Raw genomic sequence first — 26,403 nt, 5'->3', positions numbered from 1 at the left:
TGATTTAGCGTATCAGAGAACCCTACTGTAAAGGTTTCAAGGTCCTATCTGCAAAAATGTGGAATTTTGTATTTTTTGCAAGAAGAAAGATCACAGATGCGTGTTCATTTGGGTTTGTTTTTTTTCCAGGGGTGATCGTATTGACCCAGTGGTGCTAGAATATCTTGGGAGGGCTCATTCAAACGGAAATCAGGAGTTCCAGTGCCCTTTTTAAGCGACCCAAAAAAATGGAGGGTAACTAGGCCCCCTCCCGCGCTCATTTTTTCCCAAAGTCACCCGATCAAAATTTTGAGATAGGAAATCTGTTCAGCATAGTCGAAAAAATAATAACTATGTCTTTTAGGATGACTTAATCCCCCAAAGTCCCCGAGGGGAGGGCTGAAAGTTATGAACTTTACCCAATGTTTACATATAGTATTGGTTATTGGGAAGTATACAGACGTTTTTACGGGAGATTTTTTTCTGGTTGTGCGGGGGGGAGGTTCGGGGGTTATGTGGGAGTGTCTTTCCATGGAGGAAGTTTTCATGAGGGTAGGATATCATAGGGAAGGTTTTCATGGGGGAAATTTTTCATGTGAGAAGGAAATCCAGCGCCCCCTATGAAGGGGGTGCTGGATTTTCCAATATTATTTAAAAAAACGATCAGAAATTAATTAAAAAAATAAGTTTGTCAACTGAAAGTAAAGAGCAACATCAAAACTTAAGACGAACAGAAATTATTACGCATAAGATTGGGTTCACCCACTAGTTAATACCTCGCTCTTTAAGCCAAAGGTTTTTTAGTACTTTCATAAGAGCTATTTATTCTAATTAACGGCCTTTGTGATTAAGGGGTCATTTTTAAAGAATTGAAACAAAATTTGAACTTTAGCATAAAGAGCGAGGTATTGACTAGGGAGCTGACCCCCTAGTCGATTGATTTTCTTTTAATAATCTTGAAAATGTTTTCATTCATTGGAATTGTTTTGTTCAGGTATACGAGGAAAAGGCAGTTCGGTCTTCGCAGTGACTTATAACAAACAAAAGTATTAATAGATCTTGAATTTAATTCTGAGACTGTCCTTGAAAACTACAAAATATACGAAGCATAAAATGGAGTTAAAAAATCAAAGAACAAATTATTTAGGCTTTGTTTCGGCGTCAGATACAGGCCGAACATATATTTGGTCTTTCGGTCTTGGAACTGGATGGGTTTCAAATTCATAATTATACGATGTAGCAATTGCCAAATGCGAACCTGAAAGTAAAGAATAGTTTTTAGAAGCGTGATTTTAATTAGATGAGGATCTTCTGGCAACTGTCAGTTGTTGATTCAGCCTGAAGAGGTAATCATATATCCACACAAGTTACAATAGTGAATTTACTGACTCAGAAAACCTGACCGTCAACATTTAAACGCCTCCTCATACAATAATTTATTTTTTGGGGGGAAGGGGGGTTACAGAATCATAATATTTTCTCTTACCACGATCGATTAAGATCAAATTTAATAGAAAAAGGTCCATCCAGGATTGTTTTTAGGGGGTGGAGGGGGGGGGGGGCTACAATAAAAATTTTTTTTAACGCATTACAAATTCATTTATAAGAGTCGACACATGTTTAAGAGTCGGCACAAAAATTTCCTGCGGAGAGGGTTCAAACGCAGTACCCCTCCCTCTAGATACGGCTTTGGCCGCAGATAGCCAGGGAAAAGATCTCATTCAACCAGATTTTTCAGCCTAAAATATTTTTGAGCAACGGTTTAGGCCCTAAAAGTGCAGAAATGTAATAAACAAAACTTCAAAGAGAGTTAGTCGAGTTAGAAGTATTGATACCCATTATGGGATTTAAAAAATCCAGCAAACAGTTTAGGACCCGAAGTTGAAAATATGTGGTATATAGGTAGCGCGCATGAAAGACGGCTGAGCACCCAATTTGGACCTTATCCGCAACCAGCAGAAACGTAGTGATATGGCAGCAATACATTTGAGAGACAATTGGCGTATCCTTATCAATTTCCTAAGTACATCTGGAAGTCAGAGATAAAAAGTCGAATTTTTAGAATCGCAGGCCGAGGGAAGGCCCACCACAAGATCAGAAAGATATGGGTGAAAACACAGAAATAATGACTAAAATTGAACTGAAAACACGGAGTGCGTAACTTACAAGAGTGTGAATTTGCGCTAGTGTCGACTTAAAAAGCCGTCAACGCCATCTAGCGTTCAGTGGCACTTGGCATTTTTTTTCAGTGTCGTAATAAGAATAATTAATTTAATTACTGTATTTGGTAAAACAATGGTAATAATAAGCGCATGATCTCAGTTCCTGACAGGAAAACGATTACAAAGCTTGAAAAAATACCAAAGCCACCAAACGCTAGATGTGGGGTACACACAAAGAAATAATGGCTAAAATTGAACTGAAAACACTGAGTCGGGGAAAAAAGAAACCAATTACACGGTATGTGTTAAACACTGCCTAACATGGAGCATTTGGCAAGCCTCTTGGTTATCAAATCTGGCTTAGGTTTTTTTTTACCGTTCCTCTTGGCTCAATCGGGCCTTTGAACTACATGAACGGGCGTGGGCATTCAGCCACTGTAAATACAGCCTAAAGCCGCCTCCATGACTCACTTTGGTTAGCATCTCAGGCAGTCGACCTTCGCAAATAGTCCCGTGCTTCACATGAGCCTTTGGCCCTCACATCTCCTTTGCTCAGGCGATGTTCTGACCTTTAGCCCCCCCTACGGTTGTTATCATGACATCACTCTTGAGTTCTTTTCTTTTATAATTTTTATTTTATATTCTAGCTTATTTCTATAGGTTATTTGCGGCCCCCTCCCTCCAGAATTTTTAAGCATATTGTTATCTCTTAGGTAGAGACTACTTTAAGTTAACTTTTAACTCGATTTAAGGTAAAAACCACCTAACCTTTAAATAATTCCACTTACCCCACCCCCATTAAGCACGTTCAAAGTCCCTGCCCTAAGGAGCACATCCTGGATGATTCACGTCCGTCATCCCAGCCATTTGGAGATATATCATTTTTGTGCGCATAAATTATTTCACCGTGCAAGGTAAAAAAAACATAAATACGTCCATGTTATTCCATGCGTTCTATAGGATATAAATTGTCTGAATCCCCCGCTCATACGTGTACATATAAAGTTATCTACGATGTGTAGAACTTATAATGAAAAACTGGGTCAACATACAAGTATTTCTTTTATCAAGACTCGGTGAATTAAACATTATAAAGTTTTAACTACGGGAAACTTTCAGGTATGGATCTTTAGTCAGAGTTAGCCCTAACCTAACTCAGCATAAAAATACTTGTTGAATATATTTTCCAAATAATATAAAGAATTCGAGGCATATCCAGGAGGCAGGGTTACCGGGTGTGAAACCTCCCCGAATTTTTTGTCCGACTCGTAAAAACGAAACAAAAATGAATATCAATAAATTTTTAGGCATTTCTTTGGACCTCCGGCCCCCTCCCCCCAAAAAGTCCTGGATAAATCGTTGTTAGAATTCATTAAGTTTAAATTTAACAATCAAAATTCTTAGCACAAACAAATTTGCTTAATTTTAGGAAGGCAAGGCAAAAAGGAATTAGCGATAATGTTGACCAAAAAAGCCTCCAACGCCATGTAGGGTTCAGCGACATTTGGGATTTTTTCAGTATAGCAATAAGAATAATTAATTTAAGTTATATAGTTGGTAAAAATTAGTGTAGTAATAAGAGTCTGATCGCAGTTCCTGACAGAAAAACGATTACAAAGGTTGAAAAGATGCCAAGTTCCGCCACACGCTAGAAAGTGTTGATGGTTTTTTTTTCTTTTTTCTGTCAGCGCCAGTTTTCACTTTTACCCATACTGCCCTTTCCTGTCACACTCTTACCTATACTCCCCTTTTTTGTTTCCACTCTTACCCATACTCCTCTTTCCTGTTACACTCTTACCCATACTCCCCTTTTCTGTTTCCACTCTTACTCATACTCCCTTACTTTGCTTGGTGTTTTAATTATATTCTATAATATATTATATTTTACATTATTACTTTGATGGCATTCTATAATTTAATTCTGAGTACCACTATTAATTTTCCTTATTCTCTTTCTAAATTCAATGGTTGCATCTGGGGCAAATCCTTCAATCAACCTCTAATGGAACCCCAAAGGCTTACTTATTACCTTGTCTATAGTTTTTAGACTACAATGTAAAGTTAAAAAAAAATTAAATGATATATTAACCTTCCATCAATGCACTAAAGTTTTACTTACTATATTAAGGACTTTCAATGTCCTTCGTATTTTAATCTACATGGCCAAGCTATTTTGTATTAACTCAAGTTTCACTGAACAGAGAAAAAAGAGCGGTAAAAGTCCAGATTATGGTCCATTGAGAAGGAAGCATGTTAAGAAAACGATTCTTTCTTAACAATATACAGAATAATTGTAGCTAACACATTTTGCATGCAGCTCCTCTATACTTTACTCCCCCCCCCCACCTAATGTGCAAGTACATAGGCCTATTATATATTTTCCATGTATTCTCCCAATCCGTCTCTCTTGTTTCAACACGTGTACCCGTAAATTGAAACAAGCTTGACGAATAAAAACTGGAAAATCAAGAAAAACTCATGTGAAATATATAATTTGGGTTACATATTTGTACATCAGGGAGGGGTAAGGTATAGAGGAGTTGCATTCAAAATATATTAGCTACAATTATTCTTTATATTGTGAATTTAGAGTCGTTTTCTTAACATATTTTCTTCTCAATAGCCCGTAGTCTAGACTAGGTAGTCTAGAGTACTAGTCTAGAAAAGGGAACTATATTGATTTTCAACACATTTTCTTCTAAGACAACTGAGATGTATTGGTACTATTTAAACTATTTTTTAAATAGTACAATATTTAAACTGTTGTATTTTGGGGTTTAGGAGGGATAATACAGTCAGTAGATCCCCCCCTAGAACTTCAATTTTACATTAGATATGGCTGAAAAAGCAGATAGTTGGAAAAGCAGTTGATAAAACTCCATCACACTATAGACAACCCTCCCTAGACAATATGCTGCCTACGCCCATGTTTTTCAACACATTTTCTTCTAAGACAACTGAGATTTACTGGTACTACCGTTTGTTAAATCACCGATACATAAATCTGCCATGGCTCATATTTCTCATTTTTTTAACTCTAGTTTATCTGAACAAAGAAAAGGGAGTATAATAATAATAATAATCTGTATTTAAAAGCCAATTAAAGCCATATACAAAAAGACAAATACTAAAGAAAAATTACACTTCATTTGATATCCTTCCCATCAATACAAAATTTCCTACTGCCACAATATAACGGGGAGTCCTAGAGCTCATTAACTCACAAAGCAGCCTATCTTCCCCCTCCTGGATAATTAATCCCCTAGGATAATTAATAATAGGATAATTAATTGATCCCCTAGGATAATTAATAAGGATAATTGCTTACACCGGAGGAGGAAATTGATATATTGATTTCAAAAACGTTTTCTATAAGAATTGAGATGTACTGGTACTAACTGCGCAAACATTAGCGTCTATCATGCATCACTATTGAGTTATAACACATTGCCCAATGAGCTAAATCCAAAATTGATTTCGTACGAGCTACATTCATCTTCTTCTTTAATTCCTTAATTGATCAAAAGTTAAAAGGAAGACGATGAAATTTTAATCTGATCACTTTGGGACAGAATGATTTAAAACACTTCTGTTAAAAATATACAAAAAATAAACTAATATTTTTTTATTTTAAAATTGTCTGTTAAAAAAAAATACTAACAAACCATTTAAAAAATTGCATATTTTGACTCACCTCTGCGTCCTATAAATGTAATTTATGCACATTTCATTTTTTTTAAATAAATTTTTCCATTAAAATTATCCTATTTCACAGAGAACGATTAAGATTTTATCTCCTCTAATTTACTTCAAAATTAATGACAATGACATTTTGGGTGAAATATTTTAAAGATATTCTTATATCACAGGATTCATATTTCATCTTCTTCCTTTAAGTCCTAGGCAAATTTTTGCGCAGAATTGTAATTTCGCTAATTGCCAAGTAATTTGGTAATTTTAATTCGTTTCATTGTTTGCTTGAAGGAGAAAATTCAAAAAATTTCTTTAATCCAAGCCCTTCTTGAAATATTTCTTGTCGAGTGGAAAATTAAATGCCGAGGAATGATACAAAAACAAAATTTGACTTAAAATATAACAAAATTTAAAAAAACATAAATTTAATAAAGTTCAATAAGAGTTTAGCAAACCACTTTTTTCCTTGATTTTGGTCAATTCTTATCGAGACTATAAGACAGTTAAATTATATTTAAAATTATAAAATTAATATTGTTATAGATTTTATATATTATATTTATTATAACTAATTAATTATAAATTAAATAGTTAAATCAAAAATCAATAATATTGTAATTATAGATATTTATATATTTAACTATAAAACAATTTAAAAATCTATAATATTATAATTATAGATACTTATATATTTAACTATATGATAATGAAAATATAGATTAAGATGGTTATGTTTCGGTTCTTACTTTATACTTACTTATGCAAATTATATATTATGCTTATTACTGCTAATTAATTAAATACTTAAATATTTATATATTTAACAATAAGGTAGCTAAAAATAGATTAAGATAGTTATATTTACTTACTTTATACAAGTTGCAATTATTCTTTTTCGTTCACCTTTACGTAAATGCTGTCTTGGTAATTTCTACGAATTTTTAAATCTTGCACACAAGCTGACATTTTCCATTATCGATACAAACCACAAAGAGTTGGCTGTCCTTTCATATTTAACCGCTTAAATAAGGTTAATTGTTTTAATTAATCGATGTTTCTATTCAATTTTCTAAGAATTACTTATTTCCAGTTATTTTCTAGCATAATCTGTCTTCTTAAGTTGGTATATAGTTAACTTTAAAACTGGCTGATTATTCAAACACGAACGCGTAATTACCTCGTTATTTCAAATAAACTTAAATCCTTATTTTCCCCAAAAGTCCTTATGAACAGAGCCGGATTGAATAGGTGCGGAGCCCGATTGGATGGATTTTTTGCGTGGCCATGACTATATATTAAATATTTAAATAAAAAATACATGCATAGTAGTTTACGTACACAAAGTAGTTCAAGTACTTTGTGGAAAATCCCTCTAATATAAGATTATCCCAATTATATTCAATAAGTGTTACATGAGCACTTATGGGTATCAGTTTTGTACATTATAAAGTATGTATTATATAATAATAATAAATACATTAATAAATCCCATCCAACAATGCAAGCTTAAAACAAATATATTTTTTTAATTTGAATAATTCATAATTTATCCCTTATCGTCAAAATAATTTATTTTAAATTTCAGGTTTTTTTTTGTTCACTTTGACAGTAATGCCAAATCGTCCAATCGTCCTTTATCTGGCCCTGCTTATGACATGTTTAATTTAGAGAGAACATTCTCGTTATTTATTGTGAATTAAAGTCCCTATTATGTTCCATTTTTTATGTTGTTACATTTGGTTTGAAATAAAGATATTCTAGATCCAGAACCACCATTAAGTTTTTATAACGGAACAAATTGCAAAAATTAATTTGGCTGCACAAGCGGTAAAAGTTAAATGAAAGAAATCACTGGAACCTAACCAAAATTTCCTGTCACAGACAGGGCTGTATCCAATATTTTTGTCCATGGGGGGAGGGTGTTTTTTTGGAGGGAGGGGGCACAAAAACTTTAAAACACACGAAATTGTGTTTTATGCATTATGGGCACTATGTGTTTGGGACGGTCAGCCGACGTTGAGGCTTGCAAAATGATTTTAAGGTACCATATCTTCCTAAGCAAGATTTGATTGGTACGTCGATGAATCAAATTTCAGAGATATTTCAATTAAAAAAAGTAAAAAACAACAAAATATTTCGCGCAAGTGAGAAAAAAGAGGACAAATTACCTATGCATTTCGAAGTGTTATAAACAAACGCTAAGCGTATTTATTGAACATCAATTCTTGGGTGGAGAGGGGATTTCGTTAATTGTAGAATGTACTTAGTCGCAAGCTCATAGCGTTATAATACCAGAGGGCAAAGAATAGGCAAAAATCTCCTTCTATCTCACTTTGTCTAATCTCAATTAATATTAATACACTCGAATATAGAGAATTTTTACCTTGTGAACTAAATGAGAGAGAAGTAATTCCAGTAGGATATCGATGAAATTGACATAATCGAATTTTGTTGGCACCATCCCAAATATTAACGAAGCCATCGGAACCACCAGTAGCAAAAGTGCTGTATTTTTCATTAAAACTGTTGAAAACATTAATAATTACATAATTAGTTATGAAATAATTACTATTTAATGAGACATAATTATTTAATATTGACATTAATTATCAATTTATTAAACATTTTAATTAGTTAATGTAATTAATTTAATTATTTAATAAGAAGCAAATATATTTGCAAGAACATAAATGGATTCAAAGTCACTCTACCCTAATCAAAACATGGATTGTGAAGCCTACCTATTACTGATGCGGACTCAAACTCCTCAAATTTTTGGATTAGTAATATCAACTCATTTTAATCTGATGATATACATCCAACTACTAAATTTTGGCTGTTGGTACCGATGGTATGTACATATGACTAGTGCTTAAACCTCTCAAGATCCAATGATTTTCTAACTTTTCTTTCAAGTTTTTTTTTTTCAAGATTTTTTACGTAGATCGTTAGAGGTAATATTTTATTCATTGCGTGATACTTGTCCCCACAGAGGCTCCTTGGCCTGCAAAAGAGGGGGGGTGTATAAATATTAGTTAAAAACTAACTCAAAACGAGAACAAAAATGGCCTAAAATAAAACAACAACTATCAGCAAAAATTAAGCAAACTCCACCCTATCCTGGATACACCTACTCCATGAAAAAAAAAATCAAACCGAAACCAAACAGTAACAGTATTTTTGGACTTGACTTACTTGACTTGAGGCTCCTGCCGAGGGTTCGGCGTAGAGAACGATGAAACTAGGCACCTCCAGGTTGACCTATCGCTTGCCAGCCTTGCAGCTTCTTCCACCGGGATGTGGGCTTGGGTGAGAAAATTTATCGGCTTTGTCTTTCCACCTAGTGGGTGGGCGTCCTCTGGATCACTTCCATCTAAGTAGGGTGGGGTCAAAGTCAAATTCGACCCGTGCTGGGGCGTCACGTGGCATGCGAAAGAGGTGGCCGTACTACCGAACAGTACGCTGGACGAGCTGCGTCGAGAAAGGAGTTTGAGCGGTACGTGACAGGAGAGTCTGGTTGCTAACGAAGTCAGTCCAGTGAAGTCTTTCGATTCTTCGGGGATGTTTCTTCTGTGCGACATCGACGGCGCTGAGGATAGATTTTGCAGCTGGACACGTCTCCACTCCGCACAGCAGTACGGTGCTGACTGACGCATTGTAAATGCGCATTTTGGTATAGCGGCTTATGTTTGGCTTTCGCAAGATGCTGCTAAGCCTCCCAACAAGTGCTGAAGCTTTGGCAATTCGAGATGTAAGCTCTTTTGTAATCAAGCCATCATTCGACAGAGTAGATCCCAGGTAAGTGAAGTCTTCAACCACATACTGGGTTGCTTCCGATGTTGACTTTCTTTACAGTAGAACAGGACGTGGGAGGCTCAAGAAGCATAACTTTGGTTTTCTGCCAGTTGATCTTCAGTCCAACTTTCGAGGCTTCTTCTGAGAGCACCTGGAGAGCTTTAGTGACGTTTTCGAATTCAAATTCAAATTCATTTAATTCAAAAACAAGACATAGCTCTCGTGGGCAAGGCCGAAATATGATGTCTCTTAGTCATAAATAAACTGTACAAAAACGTGCAGAAATTATTTGAAAAAAACTACGTTTTCTAAAGAGTTAAAGAGGCTGAGTTACAAGGTCGAACCTTAAAACGTACAGGGATTAGGAGGCACAGTTGGGGGGCTGCCGCCCCCAAACCCCCGTTTTCGCAGCCTTTAAATAAAAAAAGTTTTTTAAACTGAAAGGAAGGAGCGACATTCAATCTTAAAACGAACAGAAATTATTCCATATATGAAAGGGGCGATTTAAATTCAGTATATAAAAAATTTTCTCTAACGGTGAATCGAACCCGGGTTTTCCGCCTGACAGTCAGGAGTCTCGACCGCTGCACTAAAGAGACACAAGGGGTTGTGGTGGGAAAAATTAACATGGGCTATTATAGGAAAACGAGGTTTTTCGTAAATGTAAATTCGGGGGATAATTTTTTCGGTCTGAAAATATCAAAAGGCCCTAACAAGTCGAATTCTGCTTTGAATGAATCCTCATTCACCCGGATCAGTTGCCAACTGTGGCCTGTAGGCGTGGATAAGAAAAATAAAAGAAATGAATTTATAGTGGCTATATTTGGTTTTTTGAACACAGGGAAGGAGTGATCGGATTGAGCTGAAATTTCGAGGATAAGCTCCCGGGCCCTAGGAAAGCTTAACCTCTAAATTTCAGCCCAATCGGACAAAGTTAAAGTGGGGCTGTGGTGGGAGGGTCGAAACTTCCGGCCCAGTTTACCCCATGAAGATAAAGTCGGAGGAGGATGAAATTTTGCAAGTTTCTTAGTTTGAGCTTGGGCTACAAAATGCGATTACCGCCGTCTCTCTGCGACCTCTAGGACCTGAAATCGCTTAACATTGTGGTGGGTCGCCTCTTTATAGAGGCACAAGTGTGCCTCCTTGATTAGCAAAAAAAAAGTTGTCTGATTAAACTTTGTCAGGATAAATAAACTAAAGGATAAAAACAATTGAGATTGAGAATAGAATTGTGTGATAAAATTTCGTCAGGATAAATTAAACTAAACAATAAAAATACTAGAAATCTTTGTAATATTTCACAAAGCTTGGCACAAAGCTTTTACTGTAGCGCATGGTGTTACAGTGGACTGGGGTTAGTTTCGGGACCTTCTCAGCCACTTCCCTTGGGGGACGAGATCTTATAGGGACAAAAGGTGGGTGAAGGAATGATCGGTAGAAGGGATGTTGAAGGAGGTAGGAGCCAAATCTTTGGCATAATTTTTCTCGGCGGGAAGAAAGGGATTCAAGTTTAAATTCCTTGAGGTAAGCGGAGTAAGGTAGAGGGGAACCGCCATAAATGATTTGCAGTGATCTCTTCTGAACTCATTCTATTTTATCAGTTTCATCCTGGGTAAGGGCAAAGTGCCAAACCGGACAAGCACTTTGACGGTGCTCGCAGCTTCGACGGTGCTCGCAACTAGCGCTATGTCGTCGGCGAAGTCAACATCAGAGTAGCCGGTCACCGAACTGAAGACCGAAGTGAAGGTGGTTCGTCGTGCTGGTCATAACATGGTCTATGATGCAGTTGAAAAGCTCGGGAGTGGCGGCGCAACCTTGCCGGACGCCAGTCTTCACCGAGAATGTGGGACTGCGTCTTCCATTGACTTGCACACAGCTTTTGGTATCCTCATACATCTTTTCAAAAAGTGATCAATATTTCTTGGGTAGACCCGTAGTTCTTAGTATCAGCCAAAGTGAACGGCGATCAACAGAATCGAAGGCAGCCTTAATGTCAACGAATGCAATGTACGCTTTTCGGTGGAACTCGAATAAGTCGAGCCTTGCAAATAAAGTAGAAGAATTTTAACGTGATTCAGGTTACAAAGATGATAATTATTTTTATCAGAGATAATCTAAAATTTTGGATTTTTTCCAATACAAACTCCAAATACAAAGAATCCACCAAAGAAGCGAAAAGCCAACAAAAAATCAAATAAAATATCAACAATCGGAAACGAATGCAAGGCGGGGTTTCGTCTCTCCCCTCCAAGACATCCCACGTTTCCTTAAATTTCTGATCACTTCTTTAACAGATTATCAAATAAAATTTATTTTTGTGTTTATTACCCCCCCCCCCCCATTTTTTTTATTAATATCGTTGCTGCTACACCAAAGTGTCGAGTAGAACATTTTCAAACTCTGAAATAACTGTAAAAACCGTTTGCTTAGTAGTGTTGCCAACGCTGTACGATTGTATCGTTTTTGGCACAATTTAAAGGTCCTGATACAATGCAAAACATCTTGATATTTTATAGTATAATCCCAAATTCATGGTGCAATTCGGTACAGTTTCATTCTTTGTCTTCTCAAGTTAAATTTTTTCGAAACTTTCGAAACTGCTCCATTCTCTTATACATGTAAGCATAAGAAAAGGGATTTTCGTCAATCGCGACACAAATAAGAAATCTCCACAAATTTCAAACTAAAAGTTGCATGATATCATATTTAGTTATTTAACTAAAATAAGTAAAATATTTAATTTATTAAATAATTAAATGGTAAAATATATATTAATTAGATTAAATATAAAAATAAGTTATAGTTAGTTAATAAATTAAATTTACATAATAATTAAATTAAACTCATTAAAATTAAATAATTAAATATTTAAAATTTTTAATTAAAAATTAGATTCTGAGAACTTGAACATATAAGCGAAAATAAAAGGCTGCTTGTTTTCAGATTATTCTGTGAAATGGAAAATTACGCAGAATGCTACAATTGTACTACAAAGAATCCTTTGTGGTTTAGTCTTGGTCGAGAAAAATGGTACAATGTCACAAAGCGCAGGCGACGCATTAACGCTAGACAGCGACCATAGCAGCACATCCACCCCACCCCCCCCCCTCGCCCCCAGAAACTTATTAGTGATAAAGCAAGCAAGCTGCATCCTGTTTGAACTAGATCGTACAAGGATTCAAAGTGCGTGATTAATGGACCAAAGTAGGTCAATTATCCAGCTTTTCAAATCCAGTGTTCTTTTTGAAACACCCTTAACGTATGGGTTTGATGTCAGAATGCGCACTTCACATCCATAATGAACTCTGTTGTCCCAAACATCCAAAATTGTGCTACATAACTTATTATGGCACATTGAACTTTCGATGTTAAAATACGTAGTGTGCCAATTGGGCACCATTGTGTCCAAAATAGGGTGCATAGAAGGATGGTGGACATATGTAATTGAAAATGACACATCTCGAGATTTCCGAATTTTGATATTCAGATTTACGATTACGAATTTAACCACTGAAAACAAATCAAGGGGGTTGAAACCAGAAGGCGAAAAAGAAAGGAGAAGGGACGTACCTTATGGCATTTACGGGATAAATTTCTTCCTTTTTATCTCCTTCTTTAATTCTATGACACTTGAAGACATATGGCTTCTGCACTTCAGGACTTACATCAAAATATTGAACAGCAACTCGGCCCCCAACCGAGCTGAGAACGAAGCCCTGCAAAAAGACAATTTTAGCCCACAGAGATCAAAATATTCAACAGTAACTCGACCCTCTATCGAGCTGAGAACGTAGCCCTGCAAAAAGACAAATTTTTGCCCACAGAGATCAAAATATTCAACAGCAACTCGGCCCTCAATCGATCTGAGAACGTAGCCCTGCAAAAAGACAATTTTCGCCCACAGAGATCAAAATATTCAATAGCAACTCGGCCCTCAATCGAGCTGAGAACGTAGCCCTGCAAAAAGACAATTTTAGCCCACAGAGATCAAATATTAAACAGCAACTCGGCCCTCAATCGAGCTGAGAACGTAGCCCTGCAGAAAGACAATTTTAGCCCACAGAGATCAAAATATTCAACATCGCGCAAAGTGCTGGTGCGTTTTCGAGTTCTTTTGCTTACATTTGCATCGTTTATCTTGATTCGTAGGAAATTTTGAGAAAAAATACAAAAACTGCACAAATTAACTTTCTAAACTGCTATTTTGTAATTTTGTCAAAAATCAACAAAGAGCATTACAATTAGAAATATAATTATTCTCATTATTCTCAAGCGTTTGATATATTTTTCTAGACCAGTCCAATATCTAATCGGGAAAAAATTCTAAATTCTAATCGGGAAAAAATTCTCAAGTCCAAAATCCAAAAATCTTCAAGTCCAAAAATCCCAAAGTCCTAATCGGGAAAATTTTGTTTTTTAACATAACCAACTATCTATCTACATACCTATTAAATAAGAAAACAAGGTTTACCAACTGATAGTGAAGAGTAATACTAAAATTTATAATGGACAGAAATTATTACGTGATATGAGGGGGTTCCCCCCTCTCAACACCTCGGTTTTTACGCCAAAGTTTGAATTTTTGTTCCAATTATCTAAGAATGACTCGCAAAGCACAAGCGCCGTTCACTTGGAATAATAAGCTTTTTTAAAAGTTCTAAAAAAATGTAGCGTAAACAGCGAGATATTGAGGAGGGGACAACCCTCTCGTATACGTAATAATCTCTGTTCGTTTTAAGTATTAATTTTGCCTCTTACTTTCAGTTAAAAAAAAAAAAATTATTTAATATCTGATCGTTTTTTTAAGTAATACCGAAAAATCCAGCTCCCCCTCGATGGAAACTTTCCTTCTTCTCTCGAAACATTCCGCCATCGGAAGATCCCCCGGGGGCTGTGGGGGGGGGGTCAAGTCATCCTCAAAGACATTTATTGGGCCTTTCAACTATGTTGAAGAATATGGCTATCTCAAGATTCTGATTGAACGACTTTGGGAAAATGGGGCGTGGGAGGGTGGCTAGCTATCCTGATTTTACGGCCACTTGAAAAGGACACTAGAACTTTTGGTTTCCAACAAAATTAGCCTGCTCAAGATCTTATAAAATCATTGGGAATATTCTTGTATATAGGAGCTAGAAAACTTTAGAGTAGAGTTCTTTGATGTGCTGAATCTGATGGTTTGATTGTCATTACGATCCCTTGTTGTTTTGGGGGTGTTTCCCCCTTTTTCAAAAATTGGGGAAATATTGTCAGGCCTGTAACTTTTGATGGGTAACATTGAACTTGATGAATTTTATATATTTTGAATAAGCATCAAAATTCAATTCTTTAGATGTATCTTTTGTTATCAAGATCTTCTTAGAGTTTCGTTTACTATTGGCCCGCATCGCTTCTTACTTATAGTTCGTTACCACGAACTGTTTGGTATACAGACTAAACTATGTTTAGAGTGGCATCTATCCCAGCAGTATTGACACTTTTCAACATGAATTTGGTATTAGTGTTCTTATATCAGTATACAACTGAGGCGGGAAAGAAACCATTTGTAATCGGAACCTGAAAGAAATTTGGAAAGAAAACATTACCTGCCATCTAACATCGCTCTTCAGTAATAAATTGGCATACTAGCAAAGTAAACATTTTATTAGAAATTGAAAGCACAATTTAAGAAATTGTGAATTTTAGAAATTGCCCAAATTCAAAGTGAAAGCACAATTAAACACGAGTGACTAATAAAATCATTTCTTATTAAATTAAAACTATTCTTTTTGCAAATTATTCTAGTTATATTCTGCGTATGAAGTCAGTTGCCCGATACTAGCTCAAAAACCAGATAAATCTATTCGGCAAAAAACTTCTCTTCCACTGAGCATGCAGGCGGAGGAGCGAACACCTTGGTTTGTTTAAAAGAAAAACGGAAAATTTTCTTTTGGGTCTTGGTTCATAGATGATTTTTTTTTATGATTAGAGATTGGTTATAATGTGGTTGTTTATTTATTTACATTTTTTTGTTTGTTTTGTTCGTTTGTTAAGAGTTTTGCTTGTTAAGTGTTTATTATATACGTGGTCGCCCAGTATCAAGTGCTTTTATGTCTTTCTTTGGGTAGCCACTTGGATTAATGTTATGTGTTATATCATTTTGTAATAAACAGAATTGAATTAAAATTCATTTTTTTAACATCACATTTTTGGGAGAAAAAATTAGAAGGCATTAGTATTGGAAAATCAAATATAGGGACCTCACTCATCGATGTAAGGATTCGATGTGATATTCAGGGGAAAAAAGTACATAAAACTACAAAGGCTAAACTGAATCAAAAGGTTCATTTACAAAGAGGTGCAAACAAGGAGTGGGGTGGAGCAATTCCAATTACGAAGGTTAAACGAATCAACTAGTTCATTTACAAAGAGGTGCAAACAAGGAGTGGGGTGGAGTAATTACAATTACAATTGTCAAACGAATCAACTAGTTCATTTACAAAGAGGTGCAAACAAGGAGTGCAAGGTGCAAGACAAGAGGAAAAATTAAACTAAATCTAACTAGTTAACTAGTTACAAGTTAAATAAATAAAGAAGTATTGTAATAAAAATTAATAAGATAATGTAGGTGTGACAGACTTGGGGCTTTGTTGGTAGTTAAATAAAGAAAAATCGAACTTTTTACAAGTTAACTAGTTACAAATCTAACTAGTTACAAGTTAAATAAATAAAGAAGTATTGTAATAAAAATTAACAGGCGGGATTCTTCTGGATGTCTTATAGATGAGGAATCATGTAGTCTTCTGGATGTCGCGTCAGGTATTCACAACTGTTCCCACAAGTTAAAACAAAGTACAAATGCATGAACTCAAAAACTACAAAAAACAAGCGTTTTCCTATGAAACGTAAAACAAATTAACGTTCTAGATATACGTCTCAAAAATGCTTAAAAATAATAAGCACGTCGATAAAAGTTGGCGAAAACGTACCTTTCCATAGTCTATGTTCTTACCTGTTTATTAGGGAACGTTCTAATGCAACGAGTTTGGTATTTCAAACCACTCTCTCTTCTTTGTAAAATTTTTAACGCTCTGAGATCCCAAACAAGAACTTTACGATCGGATATACCTACAACCAGCTTCTCTCCGCTTAAAGCCATAGTATATACCTAAAAGGCAAAGATAATGATTATAATGCACAGAATAAACCTTTCAGGTGCTAATTTTACCAGCCAATATGAAAATAAAAATTCTTAAAACAAAATCACTTGTTATGATTTTAATGAACCATTGGAAATGTGTTTACTGGTTTACATGTTGAAATTTCCTTTTCAAAATTATGGGGTATTAGGTTATGTATTTGAGGATAAGCAATATTTACATTTTACAATGGACTTGGTGAAATTGGCTTCTCAGAATCTTTATCGGTAAGGATAACAATTATTTTTAACGTTTATCCTTATTCTTAAATAAACATTTTTGAACTGCAGTAATTCAAATGCAATAATCTAAAAAGCTAAAAAAACATAACCAAAAATTGTAATTTCATATTAAAAAAACACTTGCCATCAGTGGCATTCAAACAAATGGCCCCCTGTTAACTAGACATGTAACACTACCACTGAGCTAGGATTGTCCACTGAAAACTTCGATTCAGCAAACAAACTTCTAAGGTAACTATGCCACTCACAGCTGAAATAAATTGAAACAAACTTATAACGGAAAATTTTTAATAACAAAAAAACTAAATAGAAATATTCAGTATGTTGTCTTCTCTATAGCAGATTAACCTTACCGGCCCTCGGCTGTTCTGGGATAGTTCCGATTTTGGCTGTTATTGGATTTTGACTGAATTATTATTTGATTTTGGCTGGTAATCAAATTTGGCTATTTTACCTTGGTTCTTGACAATCATACACTTACTGACAATCATACCCTTAAAAGCCTTACTAAAGTGCAAGTATTTATCGGTATCAATCTTCTCTCCTTTTTTTTAGTTTCTGATTTTACTGGACAAACTTATGGTCTATTTTACTGTTAGACTTTTTTGTCTTTTCCCTCCCGTTTTCAATAGTATTGTATTTTATGAACCATTGAGAATCCCTTTCTAGTTCGTTTTAATACGAGGTTTGAAGCAACCCGTCACTTTAATAAGTTAGTTTCTTAAGTTTTTCAGGTAAAATTAAAGAGTTGACGGTATCGCCACGTGGACAATAAATTAGATGCTAAGCTGAAAGATGTTTCTGTGGAAAGGGTAAGGTCCAATGGTAGCCAAGGTATGTGATAAAGATCGGGAAATCAACTTTGTATTCTGTATTCTCTTTCCAGTTTAGAAGTCAAATTTCCCTTGATGCGTCTCTTTCTTTATTTTCTCTCTACTTCTTTTTAATGTGTTTGTATCATATAACACTAAATCGTTTCTTTCATCTTTGGTTATTTCTTATTTTGGGTCAATTTTGTATTCTTTTTCTGGTTTACAAGTCAAATTTTCCTTCGTGCATTTCTTTCATTTTTTTTTCTTTCTACTTGTTTTTAAAATGTTTGTATAATATAAGACTCTAAATCGTTTCTTTCAATTTTGGTTATTTCTTATTTTGGATCAATTTTGTATTCTTTTTCTGACTTACAAGTAAAATTTTCTTTCATGCATTTCTTTCCTTTTTTCTCTACTTCTTTTTAATAGGTTTATATAATATAAGATTTTAAATCGTTTCTTTCATTTTTAGTTTTTCTGATTTTGAATGAATTTTGTATTATTTTTCTGACTTACAAGTAAAATTTTCCTTCATGCATTTTTTTCCTTTTTTCTCTACTTCTTTTTAATAGGTTTATATAATATAAGACTTTAAATCGTTTCTTTCATTTTTAGTTTTTCTGATTTTGAATGAATTTTGTATTCTTTTTCTGACTTACAAGTAAAATTTTCCTTAGTGCATTTTTTCCCTTTTTTCTCTACTTCTTTTTAATAGGTTTATATAATATGTATTCTTTTTCTAGTTTACAAGTCAAATTTTCCTTCATGCCTTTCTTTCCTTTTTTCTCTCCACTTCTATTTAATATGTTTATATAATATAAGACTCTAAATCGTTTCTTTCATTTTTGATTATTTCTAATTTTGAATGAATTTTGTATTCTGTATTCTTTTTCTAGTTTACAAGTAAATTTTCCTTCATGCACTTCTTTCCTTTTTTTCTCTCTACTTCTTTTTAATATATTTGTATAAGATAAGACTCAAAATCGTTTCTTTCATTGTTGGTTATTTCTTATTTAGGATCAATTTCGTATTCTGTATTCTTTTTCTAGTTTACTAGTCAAATTTTCCTTCATGCATATCTTCCCTTTTTTTCTCTCTACTTCTTTTAAGTATGTTTGTATAATATAAGACTCAAAATCGTTTTTTTCATTGTTGGTTATTTCTTATTTTGGATCAATTTTATATTCTGTATTCTTTTTCTAGTTTACAAGTCAAATTTTCCTTCGTGTATTTCTTTCGTTTTTTTTTCTCTCAACTTCTTCTTTACGCGTTTCTATAATATTAGACTTCTTTATAAATAAGCCCGTAGATCGTTGGTTTAATTTTTGGATATTTGGAATTACCAATAAGTGTTGTTTTAATTGATTTTGTATTTTGTATACCTTCTCTAGTTCAAAAATAGACTTTTCCTTCATTTCTTCCCTTTTTTATCTTTACCTTTTCCTTATATGTTTGTAAGCAAGCAAAAATAAACTTATCTTACTCCTTCTGCTTTGTGCTCTGGTAGTTCCATTATTCCATTAAACTTGATAGAGAGTCAACATACTTTTTATTGGTGAAAAAATTCACTGTTCATTAGTAAAAAAGAGTGTTCAAGAAGAAACTCAACTCAAGCCGTAATACACTAACTTCAGCATATCACTCTTACAAAATGTAAGCTACCTACACAACTACATATGGTACATACAGGTTAATCGTAATTTAACAAATCATGGTACCTAGTAGGGGCAACCAAGTAAAGAGCAAACCACAGCCCATTGTAACCAAAAATATATAATGAGTTTAAAAAAAAGAAACTGTGTAGTTGACAAAAAATTTACATTTTTAGTTGATTCATGTATTGTAACTATTATTTTGATTAGTCTTAATAGTAAAATGCCATTTTGAAAACAAAACTATGGAAATTCCGAAAAATAGCCTGAAACCCTCCAAAATTGCTTCAGATCAAAACATAAAGTAAACCATTGGAATTATAATTGCCAAAAAACCTTACAGGAAACTCATAGTCGTCCACCTTGAAAAACAAGGAATGTCACTTTTTTGGCGTAAGTAGCACTGATGCGTCCTCTTTTTTTATTTTTTTTTTCTTCGCCACTAGCAGGGCACAGGTAGACCATAACGAGCTGTTTAAGGACTCATTTGAAATTAAATTGTTATATCTAGGGCCTATTGTAAGCATTAAAAAAATGCTATTTGAATAAGCAGCAATTTGTGATAAAAACTGCATCTTCATACACAAGATGATGTAACGCACGCATCTTTTGACAAGGGATATGACATCATAATCAAAGCCATCGTTTAGAACTCCAATACCTAATGAAATAACCACAACAAAAAATAAACTATTAGGGGCCACACGATTTGAAACAGGAGGCCCTTATTTGTCTTATTATTAAACAGGCTAGTGCATCTCTATCTCTCCTTAAGCTATTTGCAAAATTTTCATACCCAAAAGCACATATCCTTAGACTTTACACATCTTTTATCCGTCCACTACTTGAGTATGCTTGCCCCGTGTGGGATTTGGGCTTTTTGGTGGATCAGTCCGAAAAGCTAGAAATTATTCAGAAGAGCCCTGAGAATTATTTACGGTCGGCACAAAGTGCCATGCATTCTCCTTCTTAAGGAATTCCACCTTCCTACCTTGGCAGCCCGACGTGCTACTCTTTGCACTAACTTCGGAAATAATTAGTGTCGTAACCCGCGCTTTCAATATATACTCCCAGCCCTTATTGCCCCGTTCATCTCGATCAAAAGCACAAAAAATTTCAGGTTCTAAATCCTATATATATATACCATGACGTTACATCAAAACTTATATCTTGATATATAAAACAACATGACCTCGCTTACAATGATAATGGTTGCACCAACAGCAGCAACCTAGTAAAGAAGCTGCCGCCTATAATAACCAAAAATTTAAAAACGAACTGAAAAAATAAATAATTAAAAGTAGCTATGTGTTCTTATAGAAGAGAAAAAATATACCGTTCCATTTTGCGGACATGAAAAATTGCATGCATTACTCCTATGATCCCATGTTTTCACACTCTGGTCCCAACTGCCCGTAATGACGAAGTGGTATTCCGGGGAAAACTCCACACAACGAATAGAGTCTTCATGTCTGCCAATAATTGCCTCTAAAATAAATTAAGAACTATTAGGTAAGTAGAAACCAGTGATGAACCACCCACTACCTTTTATGCTACCATCTAAACATTTCTTTAAAAAAACGAAATATAGCAAGCTTTCAAAATTTCTTTTACCAAATAGAGAGAGAGAGAGCGTATAAAAATGTGGGAGAACAGTGACAAAAAAAGTGTAAATCACAGGAAGCTAAAAAAGAGAAAAAAACAGAAAATAATTCATCCCCCCTCCGGCTCAACCACCCTCCCTGCCAAAATAAGAGAGATAATAGTTATTATTATAAAATTAAATACATTATTATAAAATAATAGCTCCTATGTTTTAGCATAAGCTTTTTAAAGATTTTCTTTTTTTATATTGTCAAACGGACTTTAACTATAATATTACTTTTATTTTTTTCACTGAGGCCGGCTTTTTGACGCTAATTTAAGAATTCAACAAGCTTTCTCCTAAGTTGCAAAGGAAAAATAATTCACTTTTTCCCCATTGTATTTAAAATTGTTTACCCTGTTTCTGTTTTGATTGTCTTTGATTGCACTAAAGTATATTATGAATAGGAGTTTTTATTTAAAAACTCCTTTTATTTTTGTACCTCCTCTTGAGGTGGTGCACACCATAATTTGATATAATTATTTATATAACAAAATCGCTAGATTAGAGGTAGTGCCATCTATTTATCGATAAATAAATCGTAGCTTTTTTTACTACATACTTAGGTATTATGTTATAAGATTATTTGTATTCAAAGGTGTTTACCCTGTTTCTGTTTTGATTGTCTTTGATTGCACTAAAGTATATTACAAATAGGAATTTTTATATTAAAAACTCCTTTTATTTTTGTACCTCCTCTTGAGGTGGTGCACACCATAATTTGATATAATTATTTATATAACAAAATCGCTAGATTAGAGGTAGTGCCATCTATTTATCGATAAATAAATCGTAGCTTTTTTTTACTACATACTTAGGTATTATTATGTTTAAGAGGTAATTATGTTATAAGATTATTTGTATTCAAAGGTGTTTACCCTGTTTCTGTTTTGATTGTCTTTGATTGCACTAAAGTATATTACGAATAGGAGTTTTTATATTAAAAACTCATTTTATTTTTGTACCGTCTTGAGGTGGTGCACACTATAATTTGATATAATTAGTTATATAACAAAATCGCTAGATTAGAGGCAGTGCCATCTATTTATCGATAAATAAATCGTAGCTTTTTTTACTACATACTTAGCTATGTTATAAGATTATTTGTATTCAAAGGTGCTTACCCTGTTTCTGTTTTGATTGTCTTTGATTGCACTAAAGTATATTACGAACAGGAGTTTTTATATTAAAAACTCATTTTATTTTTGTACCGTCTTAAGGTGGTGCATATTATAATTTGATATAATTAGTTATATAACAAAATCGCTAGATTAGAGGCAGTGCCATCTATTTATCGATAAATAAACCGTAGCTTTTTTACTACATACTTAGGTATTATGTTATAAGATAATTTGTATTCAAAGGTGCTTACCCTGTTTCTGTTTTGATTGCCTTTGATTGCACTAAAGTATATTACGAATATGACTTTTTATATTAAAAAATTCTTTTATTTTTGTACCTCCTCTTGAGGTGGTGCACACTATAATTTGATATAATTAGTTATATAACAAAATCGCTAGATTAGAGGCAGTGCCATCTATTTATCGATAAATAAATCGTAGCTTTTTTTACTACATACTTAGCTATTATGTTATAAGATTATTTGTATTTAAAGGTGTTTACCCTGTTTCTGTTTTGATTGTCTTTGATTGCACTAAAGTATATTACGAATAGGAGTTTTTATATTAAAAACTCCTTTTATTTTTTTACCTCCTCTTGAGGTGGTGCAAACTAATTTGATATAATTAGCCTAGTTATATAACAGAATCGCAAAATTAGAGGCAGTGCCACCTATTTATCGATAAATAAATGGTAGCTTTTTTTACTACATACTTAGCTATTCTGTTATAAGATTATTTGTATTTAAAGGTGTTTACCCTGTTTCTGTTTTGATTGTCTTTGATTGCACTAAAGTACATTATGAATAGGAGTTTTTATATTAAAACCTCCTTTTATTTTTGTACCTCCTCTTGTGGTGGTGCACACTATAATTTGATATAATTAGTTATATAACAAAATCGCAGGATTAAAGGCAGTGCCATCTATTTATCGATAAATAAATCGTAGCTTTTTTTACTACATACTTAGCTATTAAATTGAAAGACTATTTAACTTCATTAGAATTTCATATTTGAATAATGCTTCTGTGGGTCATGTACATTTTATGAATTCTGCTGAATTGGAATATTATTTCCTGCAGTATCTATGTTATGTCGTCTAAAACGACGCTCTAGTGTTGCTACAACCTAAAAGTAAGAAGCAACTTCGGCTAAATGTAATCAAAACTTCGAAGAAGGAGTTTTTATACCAGAAATACATCAAAAGAATTTAATTTTTATTGAGATTCTAAATATATAAAATCATTCGGTTTAAAGTTACCAATTTAATGTTACGAGTCTTTAAAAAATTGCCTAATTATGATGAACAGGAAAACTTCTCTAGAAGGATGAGCGATTTATAGTAAATTTCACCATCAAATCAGTTATTTTTTCTGAGAAAGAAAATCACAGATGTGCATTTATTAATTTGCTTTCTTTGTTTTTTTTTTGTCCTGGGATGAACGTTTTAAATCAAAGGTCATAGAATATCAGGAGGAGACTCATAAGAGCAAGAAATAAAATTCCCAGGGCCCTTTTTAAGTAGCAGGAAATATTATGCCACACCACAGTGGTGTTTGTCAAGTTGCGAGGCAAAAGAATAATTTTGGCTCAAAGAGGGGCAAAAACTACCATACTAAAAAATCCAGAGATACGCATTCAATTTACAACAGTTGAAAAGTATATTCTGAGCTTCTAAGTGGGGCATTTCCAGACTGAGGGCGGTGGCAAAATCATTCCTAACGACGCACGTAGTCCACACAAAATAACCGGTGAATTTAACAGTTTATTTGAAAGTTTCATTTGACTAACTTGATTAATTGTAGGCTTGATAAAATCACATACAGTAGTACAAATTATGCATTAGCTATTATGGAGGAGGACTGATGGAACTCCATGTAGTTGGGAGAAGGAAGGCGCTAAGGCTTCAAAAAGTTCATTTATATGCCCAATTTCTAATTCTCCTTGAGTCTTTAGATAAATATACCAGGAAGTTTTGGAGGAGGGGAGAGAATTAATTTCTAATCTCCCTTTATTCCTTGGAATACTTTTGGACTAATAGTTCAATATGGCTGCTGTGGGTGGTACCTACCCTCTTGTTACATAAATAAAGTGAAACATAAAAGAGTTAATTCGTTTGCTTTCCGGCACAGAAGATTGAGAGGGGGAGGGGGCAGGTCACAAGCACGAACAGGGAAATTCCTAAGGGGTAGGGGGACACATCATAAACACAAACAGGGAAATTTCCCAGAAGCATGGGGCAGGCATCTTCCAGCACACTTTACTTCCGCCAAGGTTTTAACAGGAAAACCTCTCGTTTTCTTATTTATACATAACCTTAATGTTTTATTGTTTCCAAAGGGACATTGCCCCTTGACCCCCCCCCCCCCCTCCAGTGTCCACAGGGAATAACCCTGTAAAAAAATCATTAAATTAACTCTCCTTGAAAACCATGGAATTGAAGACATTGTACTTAATTTTTCTATATTTCAAACCTCCCCCCCTCCCTCGAAACAAATACTGAAATGGTGCCCTGTGACATCCCAAATTGGACGTCACAGGGCTTTGACACTGGAGGTTGTTTAAATATAAAGCCAATTAAATAATAGAGTCAAAATTGGCCTCTTAGCAAAGTCAACAACTTATCATAGCAGATATTTTCAACATTTTCGCCAATGGTGACATAAACGGAAAAGGTGGTCTTATAAATTATATTGGGAACTCGCTAAAGCTGTAATTTTCATTTCTTGTACCTTTATCAAAATTTGTGATTCTTAGTGAAATTGTGAAAGTTTGATATGAACATAAATTTGCAAATACATGATATCATATTTAAAAGCCTACTTTGATTGATTGATACCTTCATTTTGAAGAATTCACACAAATAATACAACAAAGAAATAAAGATAGCCAGCTAGAAGACCAAATGACCCGCGCACAGTGGTTCAATAACTAATGAAATCAAATAATCAACACAAAACAAATCACATACATAATGCTGACAGGGAATATGCTCTCATCCTGTGTCGCGAGTCAGGAGAAACCCTTTTTAAATGACGAAACCGGTTCAGAGCCCCTAATGCTGTCCGGGAGGCTATTCCAGAGGGGTACACTCATGTGACGTAACGCATCGGCTGACATTACCGTATTTCTCCTTGCATTTACTAGCTTATTGATGTTCCTAGTATGATACGAATGGTAAAAATAATTAGAAAAAAAAATATTCACAAAGTATGCTGGTGCAACATCATTCAAAAATTGGTATACCAGTGTTAGGGACTGGTGATCCTGTAACTGACCTACATTCAATTTTTTAAATGGCTCTAACAAATGGGTTCATTATTAATATTAGCACAATCCCCAAACAGAGGAATTGCTTTTTCTTGAATTATCTGGACTAACAAAAAGAAATGACTGAGACTACAATAATGAATGAAGAAAATTAACCTAAGATATACAAAAATAACCACAAAACCGTGGTGCAGCCAAATTGATGACACAAGTGTCACAAAATAAACTTTGGTGAAACTCATGATTTCTGGTTATAGTGCTTTTTACAATTAAGAACGTCAGGTGATGCATAAGAGCATGTGACCAAGCCAAGAGTCATAACCTAATAGTCTCATTTTTGATGAATTTTTGAAACCTTATAAAAGAAAAAACATACCATAATCACAAGTGCTGTCAAATGTGTGACATAAGTGTAACCAAATAAAATATGGTGAAATTTGGGGCTTTTACTTCTGATACCTTTTACAGCTGAATATCATGTTATGCATGAGAGTAAGGACCCTATATATTGCCCAAAAAGATAATCAGACCAATCTTGGGAGAAACCCAGCATGAACAAGAGCAAAAAATCATTGTAAGAAAGAGGCTTACCTGAGCCAGTGTTGACATCAAATAATTTTAGACACCTATCCAGACCACCACTCCAAACTTTGGTTGCATCTTGAAAACAACAGTCTAAAACAGCACCTTCATTAGTATACTTTGTCTTTTCAGTGTTGGCAACAGTGTCATACAGGCGAACCGTTTTGTCCCAGGATGAAGCAAGAAGGTACTGATGACTATTAGGAGCAAACGTTATATTAGATATGGAATCTTCAGGAGGACTCTTTATTTTGAATTCTTCACCATGCTCAGACATA

The 26,403-nt window shown here is 34.2% G+C and overlaps 1 protein-coding gene across 1 annotated transcript; it reads right to left on the bottom strand.

Moving 5' to 3' along the window:
* Positions 1–1,118: 1,118 nt before the first annotated feature.
* LOC148938955 (mitotic checkpoint protein BUB3-like) lies at positions 1,119–26,403 on the bottom strand. The gene is made up of 6 exons (XM_089107372.1): positions 26,135–26,403; positions 20,847–20,998; positions 16,618–16,773; positions 13,200–13,345; positions 8,218–8,357; positions 1,119–1,237 (listed from the first exon to the last, which is right to left on the bottom strand). Exons 1-6 carry the CDS (start codon positions 26,400–26,402, stop codon positions 1,119–1,121), a joined length of 981 nt encoding a protein of 326 aa, XP_088963498.1. The 5' UTR covers position 26,403.

Source organism: Artemia sp. Qi Xiang Cuo, unplaced genomic scaffold (assembly GCF_049724085.1).
Source record: "Artemia sp. Qi Xiang Cuo unplaced genomic scaffold, ASM4972408v1 HiC_scaffold_23, whole genome shotgun sequence".
NCBI classification, from domain to species: Eukaryota; Metazoa; Arthropoda; class Branchiopoda; order Anostraca; family Artemiidae; genus Artemia; species Artemia sp. Qi Xiang Cuo.
This window is presented reverse-complemented; position numbering and strand designations above follow the sequence as displayed.

Bases quoted from the DNA above. Each gene is read 5' to 3' on its own strand.
- LOC148938955 (XM_089107372.1), bottom strand. From the start codon at position 26,402: ATGTCTGAGCATGGTGAAGAATTCAAAATAAAGAGTCCTCCTGAAGAT. The intron at 20,999-26,134 runs GTAAGCCTCTTT...AATTTATTTTAG, and splicing joins TGATGTCAACACTGGCTCAG to AGGCAATTATTGGCAGACAT. The intron at 1,238-8,217 runs GTAAAAATTCTC...CTTTACTTTCAG, and splicing joins TCTCTCATTTAGTTCACAAG to GTTCGCATTTGGCAATTGCT.